Source organism: Tachypleus tridentatus, chromosome 10 (genome assembly GCF_004210375.1).
Source record: "Tachypleus tridentatus isolate NWPU-2018 chromosome 10, ASM421037v1, whole genome shotgun sequence".
Classification (NCBI taxonomy): Eukaryota; Metazoa; Arthropoda; class Merostomata; order Xiphosura; family Limulidae; genus Tachypleus; species Tachypleus tridentatus.
In genome coordinates this window covers 72,692,139-72,706,046 of record NC_134834.1, presented here as the reverse complement: position 1 = coordinate 72,706,046, position 13,908 = coordinate 72,692,139, and the positions used below count along the sequence as shown (strand labels likewise).

Below are 13,908 nucleotides of genomic sequence, written 5' to 3'. Positions count from 1 at the left end.
AGTTACATGTAACCATAAAAATATGTGAACTGTAAGAACTAAATATGGCAATGCACAAAATGGTTATACATACTATCACAAACAGAATAATAGTTAGTTGCTCGGAAAACAACCAAAAAAAACCAAAAAACCTTAAAACTGCTCACATATCCAATTCTTGAGCTTATGCATCCTAATCACATGGAGAATGAAAAACAAATGAGACAAACACATAAAACTGGCATGTATTCCATCACATACAATCTCAAGTCTTGTCATGACTTCTGTCCTATCCTTTAGAACATTAGGCCAAAATGAAAGGGTACATGTAACTAATGAAAACCAAGTGTATAAAACTGAGTATGTATCCTATCACATTGTCTTATGCTTGTCATGATAACTGTCCAATTAGCAAAGAAATAGCTGTAACCAGAAATGATCAACAAAAATCCACACCACATAAGGTATGGTTTCATATCCTGTTAAAGCAACACTTATCCAACACTTTTAAAGATGTTAAATTGTGGTATACACATTTTTTTCCCTTCAGATTACTATTCTCCTTGACACCATGTTCATTAATTACCATTATACAGAACATCTAGGGAAATAGATGTTCCCTTAAGATATCATTCAATCTACCATTTAATCATCGATATATGCTAAAATGTTCCAGTGTATGACAACAATAAACATTGTCTCTAAACAAAAGTGACATCAGGCTGCTTTCTTCATTATATCTGTATAAAATATTTGACATAAATGTCACTGTTAAATTTATTACAAAAGTTATTATACACATGTAGACTTGAATACATTCACTTCTTCTATTAACCTATCAAGCTATTTAAAAAGTTTAATAAATCACACATGTTGTAATTTTAGTAATATTTCTTATGCAAGTTCAAGTTATGTTTATTTCTTATTTTTGCATTTCTCTTCACGACTTTTAAAATCACATAGCATCCAAATCTTCATAGTGAAATAAACATTCACGTTGAAACTACAACATTGTAGTAGTACGATTAAACAATGTTGAATTGATAAAAATGAAGGCAAATGCATGTATATTAGTTAAAAAAAACATTTTATTATATTCATACCTTGAAATAACAAAAATATGTTCAATAGAAAAGTATGCATCAACTATCAGCACAAGTGGTATTATTGTTTAGATTTTGTAACCTATTAATCTTACATGCACAAGCCTTTGTGCATGGAAGTTTGTGTACACAACATATGCAGTCAACAGCAGCAAGCAATCTTGCATGCTGTAAAACAGACAACCCATAAATAATGATTTGACTTGTAGTGAAAAAAACAACGTATACTAGAATTTGATTTATATCTCCTTAAAAATTTAAACAATACACAGAGTTATGCAAAAAAACAATAGCATCTGGACTATATCCCTGAGTGTCTTAAGCAAAGCCTGTATTCTAGTCATGTAGAGAATATATATTTATCCTATCAAGTATTTTATCATGCCAGTCATAATTACTGTAGCCATTAAGATAAAAATTGTTTACTCAGGTTTGTAGCTCTAATAACTCAGTTGGAAAGGCACGAGTCAAAGAACACTAGTGTGTGGTGCAGAATCTGGGTTGAAAAAACAGGTGAATGTGGAATATTCTTTTTGTAAATAAGTATATTGTTACACTATGAAAATCATGAATCAATATTAAGTGGATCTTAAGTCCTAGAAAATTAGGTAAAATTCTACAAAATACAAAAACGGTTACGTTTGCAGCTTAAAAATATCATACTGACCAAAAACCTTGACTGCTTCTGTACTCCTGACATGGGTATTTTGTAGAAACCTTTTATTAAACAGAAAGAATACCTAAAATACATGCACTTGTGTCTATGAGAGACTATTAGAGGGTTGATTCAAGGGATGTAACATGAACATTACAACTGTCCATAACTTTTGAATATAATTTATCTGAATTTCAGTTTGAATTATTAGACTTAAAATCTATACACCATTAAATGCTCTTCGAAAACAATCTTTAATAATGTGCACTAATGGTTTTATTTGTCAATGAAGTGTTTGACTAGCTCACACAGAAAACTTAATATAACAGAAAGTCAGAGAAGAAACAGTGATAAAGAGTTGTAACAATTCTCACCAGGGGTTGAAGATTCTAAAACTGATGCAACATATGAAGATTCATCAAATATTGGGCTGTTGTTGTTGGCATCCTGAAAGACATTCCAATAGTTTTAATTCTAATATAAAAATACATTAATAATCTTATAATGGTACACTAATAAGGAAAACCAGATTACAACTATCAACGTGTATGATATATAGAGAAATATTATTTTCTAATTTAGTATTTTATATCATTATCTTAAAGTTTTTCGCAATGTGATTTAAAATCTACATTACTGGTAATTATTTACAAGCTCTTTATAGTTATTTTAATAACACTAAAAACTAACTTACTCTGACAGTTATCTTAACCACTGCTGTATCAATTCCTTTCCCACCATCTGATGCTTGTACAGTCAGTATTATCCTATTAGAAAAACAGATTTTGTGTAAAAAATAAATTTAATAGCTACTAGAACACACTGTAAAACTTTGAGTCAATATTCAATATTCTTCAGTCATCTCATTTTATAAAGCTCATGAAGCAAAAGACAATAAATACAACATTATTTCATGAATTTTTGTGAAAATATAACTGTCACTTTATTCTTATTTCAAGAAATTAAAATCACAAATTCAAGTTTAAACTACAAAATTAAATTAACTTTTAGAAAACTCAATTTTCACCTTCCATTTGAAACAAAGAACCTTTTATCTGAATAAACACAAATAAACAAAGAAAAACACGAGATAGAAAAAGATTTTATTTTAAGTTATAAAATAAACTCCAGTAACACTGGCTTATGAAATAGACTGAAAACTCGGGTAGATATACTGTATTAATATATATATATATATTTTTTGCTATAATAAACTTACAAATCTGTTCTTAAAGCTGACACATCCAAACCAGCAGGATTTGACACTAGAATCTCTCCTGTGTGGTTATTAATACTAAATAGTTTCAAATTATTTCCACTAATAATGCTGTATGAAGGCAAGGAGGTTACATCTGCATCAAGAGCCTAAAAAAACAATACTTGTGGGTAAAAAATAGTGTAAAATTTCATATAGATATTGTGTAACTAAGGTTTTCATGTGTGTATCAAAATCTATAAAAATATAGCTTACAGTTACAAACTGATCTACTATCTCATTCATTGTACAAAATCATACATAAAGAAAACAGCAATAAAACAGGTTTAGAAATAAGTGTAAATTACAGTAACATTAATTATATAACAGATAGTTTGTTGAAGTGAAAAATGTACAAGTAAAATTAATTTGTTAATCTCCTGTTTTCCTAAGCGAATTTATGATATGCCTAATCTTTAGAATACAAGTTTAAGAAGCATTGAAGAGAGAGAGAGAATTGTTTTTTGACATATTGAAGATATTTTACTACTTCAAGTAAATTATTTTAGAAAATACTTTCAAAAACCTATAAAAATTATAATAAAACATTATTCTTAAAATTATAAACATTAATTTTAGAAAGATAGTATAAATGCAAAACATTTAATTTCACAAAGTATAATAAACTCTGAAAAACAACAAACTCTAATTCAACATATTTCAAAGATTCATTACACTTACAACAATATATCTGGCTCTAAATTGACAGAAAGAAAAGAAATAAGTATCTAACAACTAACTAAAGAGTCTTTTAAAATCAACTATTGAAAGGTAAAATTATATTGACCTTAACTTTCAATGGAGGATTGAATACTATTTCTCCTTCGTCAATTATTGCTGTGTAAACATCATGAAGAAACACTGGGGGATTGTCATTTGCATCAGCAACATTTACAGTTAGTGGCACAACTGCCACCTGTCCAAGACCATTATTATCAGTTGCCTGGTAAGACAGAAGGTAAGATGGTCGGGTCTCGAAATCAAGACAGTTTCCTGATCCTGGTGTCACACAAGGTGCAACAGTTATCACTCCTGAAGTTGGATTTACATAGAACCTAAAATTTTTTATATACTGTATTAATACAAAATAATTTCTATTCACCAACTTTAAAACAAAAATGTGGTAAAGCATCATTATACTCTCAACCAATATTACACTTAAAGTTGGATGTACACTTAATCAGACTCATGAATCTTATATACTTTATGAAACTTTCTATTTAACATAGTAGTGAAAAAAACACAGTTACTGAAGTAAAATATTTTTCTAGTGTTCAGATCTTATAACATGAGCACTTCCAGAAGTTACAAAGTTCTATACATATGATTTAATTCAATAATATTTAATGAAAACAAACTTGCATACTCTTTTCTGAAAAATCACTGGAAAGACAAAAGTTTCCCAACCATGTGAAAGATAAGCAGAGAAAAATCTCATTGTGTTCAGCATGCTACATGTTGTATTAATGTTATTGATAAAGTTTAGGTGAATAATTATATTAAAGATGACAGATGGCTGTCCAAGAATGGTTGTAAAATACATTGTTTACAATATATTACAAGCTATATTGTCAAAAGGTAGTTATATATAAGCACTTGCATCAACTTAAAATGCAGATTTACAGAGGCAAGAACAACATTTCTTATTGTTGTGTATGAAATGGGTGATGAAAACTAGGTCATTCTTTGGAAGGGCATAAGTCAGGTCGATATAGACACAGCAGTAAAGTAAAGTAGTGTGAAATAAAGCATAGCAGATGAGAATACTTAGTGGAGCTGACATTTTAAGTGCTATAACAAACTAGTAGTTATTATACAATGACATCACTAATGAAAACCTCATGCTAACTTTACATAAAACGTTTTCATATATTATGAAATATATAATAGAAGTTCCGTACCTTTCTGCTCCATTTCCAAAAAGAGAGTATACAATACCAGCTTCTCCATATGACCCTTTGTCTCGGTCTGTGGCCTAATGCAAAACAATAGTATGTGAAGACATTTCATATACAGACACTATTAAAACATATCAAGGATTATACAATCAGATGTAGAGCACATTTTGGTTGTTACAATGGAACTGAGGTTGCACCACAGAATGTTGCATACAATGACACACAAGGTGGTTACCACAATAGAGATGAGATTAGATCATTATGTGTGTTACTTACCAAAATGTACATGATGGTAGCTTAGATTGGGCATTAAATGTTACACATAACGTGCATGATCATTGCATAGACACAGTAGTTGTTATGAGTCCTAGAGTGAAATTATGTTGGTTTAGATATTTATTTACTTTAAGTGACAACAATAAAAGTTGCATATGATAAATTACAACAACAATGTTTAGTAAAATGTATTAATCAAACAATAAAAAAGCACACATCATGACAGAATACATATAACTTCCAACATACTAGTATACACTTTCTATAATAAAGCTTACAAATATTGTTGTTACAATAGTTCCCGGAGAAGCATCCTCCATGACAGAAGCTGTATAACGTTCATGTTCAAACTGTGGAATATTATCATTAGTGTCCATTATATTGACTGTTACACTAGCTGTGCTGGAAAGTCGAGGGTTGGTGAAAGCTTCTTCTGCCACTACCTGAGGAATGAGAGGAAAAAAAAAAAATCAAAATTCACAGTAATACATAAAACAACATTCCTGAGAGAAGACTGAAATTAAAAAACAGCAGTAGTCTAAATTAATATTGTGATGTTTTATATCAATATTATTTGTTTACTGTTACTACTATAAATGGTGCTCTGGTGACACACACTTCTACCCTGATCACGTAAATTAAGCTTGCATATAGAAAGAAATTGTTATGAGAAGTAGAATCACACAAGACTGTACACATCTTCAAAATACCAACGTGGTCAGGTATGGTAATATTTAAACACAGATACAGCATTGGTGATTAATTAACATGTTTACATCAGTCTCATGTTAAATTGTTAGGCCTAATCTCTTTTTTCTTTTATTAAGGTTTTTCTTGTTTTTTCTTTAATTTTCAAGAACTTTCAGATTCGACTTATCTGAGCATAAAGACCTCAAGCAGCAAATTGTTTAGAACTATTCGAAAATTACACTAATCCAAAAGTTAAATTAAGACTCATTATTATAAAACTATTACTTTATTAAGGGTTAAATAAGAAATACAGTACAATAATTTTTTTTAAATAATTATTTGGAATAGCACAATTTCTTTAATAGTATAAAACACCAAGCCTGTCTCATTTGTGCTTAAGGCTTAAACTGATAACTTGGTACATAAATACTCTGCTTTCAGCAAGATTCATGCACTACTTTTAGCAGTCCCATTTACTGTTAACACTTCTTTTGTGGGTGGTATGTTTCCAACCATTTCTATTGTTTAATTTAGTTTCCAGCAGTTTTATGTCTAGCAATAGGCTTCTCAAGCTTATTGTCCTTCAATTCTTCAACTTTTATATATTGTAATTTTTGTGAATGGTCTGAATTGCACATGTTGCACTTTTGAAAATGAAGTTTTTACAGTCTTGTTGAAGAAGCCCATAAAATTCTTTTGGTTGATATGTTTCCCTTTCAATCCAGCCAAATTGCAGCTGTATATTCTAACACTTGATCCATTCTTGGCCTCAGACAAAATACCACATTCATTACATATTTAACTTGACCAGTTCACTTACATCACAATATGTCTGCTCACATATAACCACATGACAAAATATTTTCTGTACCTAATAACAGAAATAGTTGTTAATGATACAAAGAAAACGACCACTTGAAATTATTTTAATTGGAGAAACTTAACATCTTCCCAGTACTTCTAAACAACATTAAAATTACCATATATGCTGGCATACAAGGCAACTGGGCTTATGAGCCAACCCCATACTTAGGACACTTTAAAATCTTGTATAGAGGGCTTGGTGTTTCTTACTTTCATCTCTGAAGGAGTAAATAAATCAAATGCAACTATTCAAGACTGATATTTGAGACTTCTGCCTGAAGGGGCTGTAGTAATGTTGCATCAACCGATAACTTTTGCCTTCTGGATCACTTTTACTGTGTCTCATGAGATTTCATAATGTTCTCATAGACTTACATCTTCTGTTCACTTTCAAACTTTACTTTCTGTTTATAATTTACCTTGTTAACATTTCTCCTACGTATTCAATCCTTCCCCTGTTTGACTTTCGGGTACACTTCTCTGACCTTACGTGACACCAGGGAACGTTATGCGAACATATGTCGCACACACCTTATTATATCTATAGTGCATGCGTACGTGTGTTACACACACCCCACATCCAGGGACAACAAAATCTTTCACCCCCAATACAAGGGCTCATCACGCTGGCTGACACGAAAGATGCCTACATGCTATCCTTATCATCAGTTGCATAAAACAACTGTAATGGTGTAAACTAGATAAAGTGAAATGTAATCATTAACAATTTTAGAAGTCATTTATAATCAAAATTATTGAAAGGAATAATAATGCAATATTTTTCATTTCTAACACCAATTAGTTATTACTATTTTTGATGTAAATTACTACTATGTTACCACATAAGACGACATTTAAAGCTTAAAAACATCCCTCAAAACTCAAGCTCATCTTATACACCAGGTATGAAATGTGAACTATTAATCCTGTGGTGTATGGTAAGTTTATATTGGTGGGTCAGATACAGTTAGATAAGTGGGACTGATTTCAAATGTATTGGTGATAGAATAAAATAAAAAGAACAAGCCAGATCTCCACTGAAGAGTTCAGCAAATATTATATTACCTTATCTTTTAATAACAGGATTTAGTATTATTACTATTCAACACAACAATCACACACTAACCAGTTCGGCATCCTAACAAATTGAAATCAGATATAATTGATGAACTTCTGATGTCAAATGATGAATAGGACTTGCATTTTGAAGGATTTTACTAACTCAACCATTGTAGTTGAAACTGTCAATAAAACATTAACCTTTAAAATGTTTTAATTATCTATATTGTGTATACAACTACAAGATGTATTGTATCAAATATATTAAATATATTCAGTAAGCATATACACATTTTATTTTATTTTGAATACTGGCGACTAAAAACTATTGGACAGCAATTCCTCACAGGCTCATTTGGTTCCACTAATCAAGTGCAAAATTCGGGGAGGTCGGCCTATATGGTGAATATAGCTTGAAACCTACAATTTAACTTCATAATTATGGGGTCGTCTCATCAGCCCAGTTGCCTTGTATGCTAGTATATATGGAATTTTTAATGTTATTTAGAAGTACTGGCAGGACATCAGGTTTCTCCAATTAAAAGTGATACACCAATACAAATAATTTCAATCAGGCTTTTTCTTTGATATATCATTTACTATTTTTGTTATCAGGTACAGAAAACATTTTGTCATGTACATATGTGAGCAGGCATACAATGATGGAAGTGAACTAGTAAACTCAACATATGCCAAATATCTGAGAAGATATAGAGTTGGAATGCTGACAATTTACAAATATTGTTAAGGTAGTTGTCTTATTGAAGATATTGCTTCATAGTAAACATTATCTCATATATCTAGAATAAACTTAATTTCCTTTACTTTTGTTAAAATTTACAATGGCATAATGATGTATAATGTTGTGAAATGGTAGAAAGTCGTGTTGTGAAATGGTAGAAAGTCATTCTCGGAAGATGAACCAAAGTATGAGTAAAATTGAGACTTCTACAATTTCTGGGCTTGTGTCAGTAACAATATAGTAGTTAGAAAGGGCAAGGACCAAGAAAAGTTTGTGCTTTTGGGTACACAAGATTGAACTGCAGATAACCTGAGGTAGATGTTTTGTTTTCTTTATTTTTTGAAATAATAGCAACTTAATGAAGTTATAAATTTCTGCAAGAGGCAAACATTGCTGGTATGAAAAAAACAAATTTGGAGTTGACTATTACTGGCATGATAAGGGAGTTTTGTTTTTCTGTAAATACCTTTACTGTAAAAGGTATAGACATTCTGAAACAAACCCTAGAGGTTTTGTCTTTGTTTATTTGGATTACCTTTCTATAAACTGCACTGCATCTAATTACAAAATTATAAATAAATAGTTTAATATATGTGCAATAGAAAAACTAATTTAAATTGATGATTATTGATTTCATTTTATAAAGCATGTTCTAATCTTTATCATAATTACAATTTCCAATGGTTCAACTCATCAAGTTTTTAAAACTTCTAATACACACTTAAACTTTACTATTAATCATGTGAATCCTTCTAAATGATATACTTTAGATGCATACATGCACGCTAGTTTCTTATATTAACCCTTCGTTAAACTCAATTCTTGCACATGATTTCAATGTAAATGTGCCAATTAGTATGTATGTTTCCATGATGTAAATAATGTTTTATTATTTGGGATTTTGAGTGTATGTGATACTAAGATATACTGCAGAGTCCCAAGACTATTTCTTTTATATGTATATTTTTCCTACATGTAACTAAAGCATTACATATGAATTTCATTTAGAAAGGCTTCAAAATAAATGTCAAATACTTACCAGCAGTATATATTTACGTTGATTTGGATTTTCATAATCCAGTGGACCATTAGCTACCCTGATACTTATGGAAGTAGAACCTGTAGCAAGTGGTGGCTCCACACTGAAGATATCTGAATCATCAATTAACTTAATGTTGAACACAGAGTTGGAACCCTTGAAAAAGAGTTATTTTATCTTCAGTTTTCAAAAAAATTTTAGTTAATTTTGTAACATCACTAACTGTATTTGTTTCTGGTATTACCTTCAACATTATGGATTGTATGTTAAACTTTAGTATTTAATATTTTTAATCTTACCTGACACAGGCTAAATGGCTAAGTCAGAGATTTACAACATTAAGGAAACTAAGTCAGAAGCACTCGCCACAAACATTGGGATTGGCCATTTCAGTTATAATGTCCCCAAGTCTTTAAGTGTAAAGCTGATTCAGCATTACTCAACAAACCAAATGCTGAACATTCCAATTTAAATGCTAACCAATAGGGTATACTTAGCTTTATACTATAAAGCAGATATGAAATTAATTTGCATCAAAAAAGTCCAGGACATGTACTTCTACATCTCTAATACGATGAAACCTGAACTTCTTGTGTAGCGAGATGAGAAAATGAATTTAAATAAAGACAAATAAATAAAACAAAATTCAATTTATTTATGTTATATGTTCTCAGTCATGTAACATGTTGAACTGTAAGAAATTAATGTAAAATTATTTAGTAAATCATGGAATTTCTACCTTAACAAAAACTAAATTAAATCTTGTATTACAATATGAATATGCAAGGTAACATTATTTTTATAATCTTGACCTCAGGCTAGGCCTATCGAAAACTTTCTGGGTCCCTATTAACAAAAGTTTTAGCACAATTTTTCTCCCTTTCAAAGTTTACTTTTACAAATCTAATCCTACTGTTTTTACCTATGTCCTTTTCACAGTCAATAACAATCCCTATCCAAACACTATCATCACCACTACCATCAGCATTTAAAATTGGGTAGTGAAACCAATTTTGACCTGAATCTTATCACTGAAATACATATTGGTGAGCTGTAAAATAGCACACTGAAAAAAAAATAAATTTTATCTGTTATTCAAATTTTGTGACATATGATGCAATATCTCTTTCAATTTTCATCATAAGTAATGAAATGCATAATTTACTTTTATTAGGTCTACGATACTACCAAACTGCACGTGTCTTTTCCTTCCTTCACTACCTCCCTTCCTCTGATGGGCTTTGGCATTAGGGGCAAAAGCCAATATAAAGAATTATCACTCTAAATTTCAACCTAATGTTTGTCACTGATTTATTTTTAAAGGTAAATACTGATTAAAAATTCTTAGTCAGTAAAATATTTAACTGCTAAGAAATTATAAAACAAAGTAATATAATATACTTACAACATCTGTGTCTTGAACAAACATGTCCAAGTTTGGAAGTGGGGTTCCATTTGGCACATTTTCACTAACATTCACAGTGTAACTTATTTTGTCAAACTTTGGAGCCTCATCATTTACATCCCTTATAGTGATGGTTAAGTTTTTTAAAGTTGATGTAGTAGGAGTATCCAGTTGAATACCATCTTCCATTTCATAAGCCTAGGAAATAAAAAGGTCAAATTCCATCCAAGTGTAAAAATACCATATATTATAATATCATATTTACCAGATACACTTCTTTGTTAGTTAAATATCTGTCTTGTATTTTAATTTCAATATTTACCTTTACAAGAATTGTAATGACACCATTAGTATCTGAAAACACTTCCTTATCCAATGGTCTGGCTGTTCGTAATTCTCCAGACACAGGATTCAACACAAAAAACTCTTCTGGGTCTAGTAACAAAAAGCAGTAATAAGAAACACATACAGTTATAATATTTGTCAGATATCAAGCCAATATCTCAGTGTCTAAAAAGTCACCTACCAAAGATTTTACAATTTTAAATCAAAGTTTTGGTATTACAAGATTTTCTAAAACTTTGAAGATGTTAAAAATTCTATGCTAACAAAAATAATATTGTTAGATCATCTTTCAAATAATTTTGAAATGAATACAAGATGTTCTAAAAATTTCAGTTATAACCAGGAGTAGGTAAGTGTTGTCCAAATTTACAAGTCAAACACAAATATTATCACAGTATTTTAAAATAAATTCCATGAGTATACCATGAATAAACTTCTCTTTTACTACTAAAGTCTAATCATCTGTTTAAAAATAGCATTCAACTGACTAAGTAGATTGTAATGTATTAGTAGATGGTCACAAAAGAAAATAAGATTATTTCCACAATACTGCAAGTTATGCAAGAATACAGGGTATACTGTTTTACCATGAGAATCATAGGATATGACATACTTGATATTAGCTCATACATGATTTCTCTTGGATTTCCTTTGTCACCATCACTTGCTTTTAACTTCATTACCAAGGTGTCCTATACAGTATAAAAATAAGAGTTTCATGAAAGGTGATTCTACTCAAAGTTGTTTTCATATTATCTTTAAAATTATGTATTTTTATTTTTCTCTCATGAGCTAAATGAAAAAATATTTTTTAAATTAAGTGATTACTTGATACAAAAACAAACAACTAAAGTTGTTTGTTACACCCACAATCTTTCAGCAAGTTAGTTAGCTCAGTTACAAAAATTAGCAATGATCTTTAATTATGATATAATTTTTACCTTTTGGCACTTAAGAGAAAACTGAATAAAAAAAACTGGTCATTATTCATGAGTTATATTACCATTTTGTAAGTTAAGTTTTGTTCAAGATGAAGATGTTTTATCTGCTTTACAACATTCATTTATAGTGAGTAAAGAGCTTGCATCTTACAAGAGTGCATTCAATGTATTAAACCTTGTCTCATACAATAAACAGACACACACCCTAATGAAATGTTACAGCGTAGATAAATATAATGCATCACTACAAATTTAAGACTTTTTCATCATTACTAGTTTCACTAAAATGTACACTCACAACTGGGTCATCCTCATTTACTATTCCTGTGAGTGATCCTTTAAAGACTGGTGGTTGGTTTTGGACATCTCCCACAGTTACAATAACTGCTGTTGTTGAATTAAACTGACCATCCTGGAGAAATAAGAAAACTATATTAGTACCTATCCAATAATTAAAACTTAAATCCTCTCACTGAGGAAACTGAAAGTTCCACCTTTTATTTAACTGTATTTTTAGTCTCAAGTTAGAGAAAATATGCTTTCAATAAAGCCAAATCAAAAACATCATGACATTAAACACAAGTCACAAGGGGTCTGGATCTATTAATGGGTAGAATTAGGCCTAACTTGATAAGATAAACATTCTTTATACTTATGATGATAATTCATATATTTGTGCTCATTTGTAAAGAAGTCATTTTAATACAAGTTTTGAAACGTTTATTTTCACTTTTAACTTTCACACAGAAGTGTTCAGTAAATGAATAATGTTGTTATATCTCAAAGTTCAAATATAGTTGATAAAATCAGTTCAGTAATGACTATTTGCCTATTTTAATGTTCATATTAAAAACAAACACCTACAACTTACATCGGCAACTAACTTGATCTGGTAAACTTCTCGCTGTGCATAGTCCAATGGCTCTCGTAAAACAAGAGATGCCAAAACATTTTTTGGGCTTTCGTTCCATGTATAAACTGAAAATTTTCTGCATGCTTTAGGAAACTGAATAGGAAACATGGAAATGAAAAACAGCAAAAATAGTTACATTGTGTTCTTATATCCTGTTTTTTGCATATACCTCAAGTTTAGTAGCTAGATGGTAAAAAAAGTATTATACAAAAAAAGAAAACAAGCCCTACATATAAATTTTATATGCTGTATAAAAATGTTTATAAATAAGTTTTTCTACATATAGCATTATACAGACAGAATGTACTATCCCTTTTAACATAAGAAGTCAAAGGATGAAAATAAAAATAACCATAATTGAAATATAAAAATATTCAGAAGAAAGAAATTTAAGCAGCTCCACTGTGTATAGTAAAAATCATTCATCTTTTAAATGGTCATAAGCTAATCTTTTTTCTTCTAACTAGATTTCATTTGGGGAAATTGTTTACTCTGAACTGTTTGTGTACCTCTTGAGTCCACAAAGTATACTGATCTACAACCATATAATAAGGCTTTCTGTAAATAACATTACTTTTAATGAATTACTAGTACTTAATTTCTATCTATTTACACATTTAATTTAAAGTTAATTAATAGTAGTATATCTACTTGGAAGGGGGGGGTAATCAACATTATTTAAAGAAATAAATCTCACAAATGTTACACTCAACACTGTTTTCTACCTGATTATCATAATTATAG

At 30.0% G+C, this 13,908-nt stretch overlaps 1 protein-coding gene across 2 annotated transcripts in view; it reads right to left on the bottom strand.

Annotated features, from left to right (window-relative positions):
• Positions 1-13,908, bottom strand: part of Cad87A (cadherin 87A) — a 74,222-nt gene that overhangs the window by 39,368 nt on the left and 20,946 nt on the right. For both annotated transcript variants that reach the window (XM_076462049.1, XM_076462048.1), the window contains exons 8-19: positions 13,123-13,257; positions 12,550-12,663; positions 11,924-12,002; positions 11,288-11,400; positions 10,966-11,163; positions 9,561-9,716; positions 5,445-5,609; positions 4,894-4,967; positions 3,780-4,047; positions 2,957-3,102; positions 2,432-2,504; positions 2,112-2,184 (exon numbers count right to left, since the gene is read on the bottom strand). In XM_076462049.1, the coding sequence (XP_076318164.1) occupies positions 2,112-2,184; positions 2,432-2,504; positions 2,957-3,102; positions 3,780-4,047; positions 4,894-4,967; positions 5,445-5,609; positions 9,561-9,716; positions 10,966-11,163; positions 11,288-11,400; positions 11,924-12,002; positions 12,550-12,663; positions 13,123-13,257 (1,594 nt within the window). The remainder of the gene's footprint in view (positions 1-2,111; positions 2,185-2,431; positions 2,505-2,956; positions 3,103-3,779; positions 4,048-4,893; positions 4,968-5,444; positions 5,610-9,560; positions 9,717-10,965; positions 11,164-11,287; positions 11,401-11,923; positions 12,003-12,549; positions 12,664-13,122; positions 13,258-13,908) is intronic.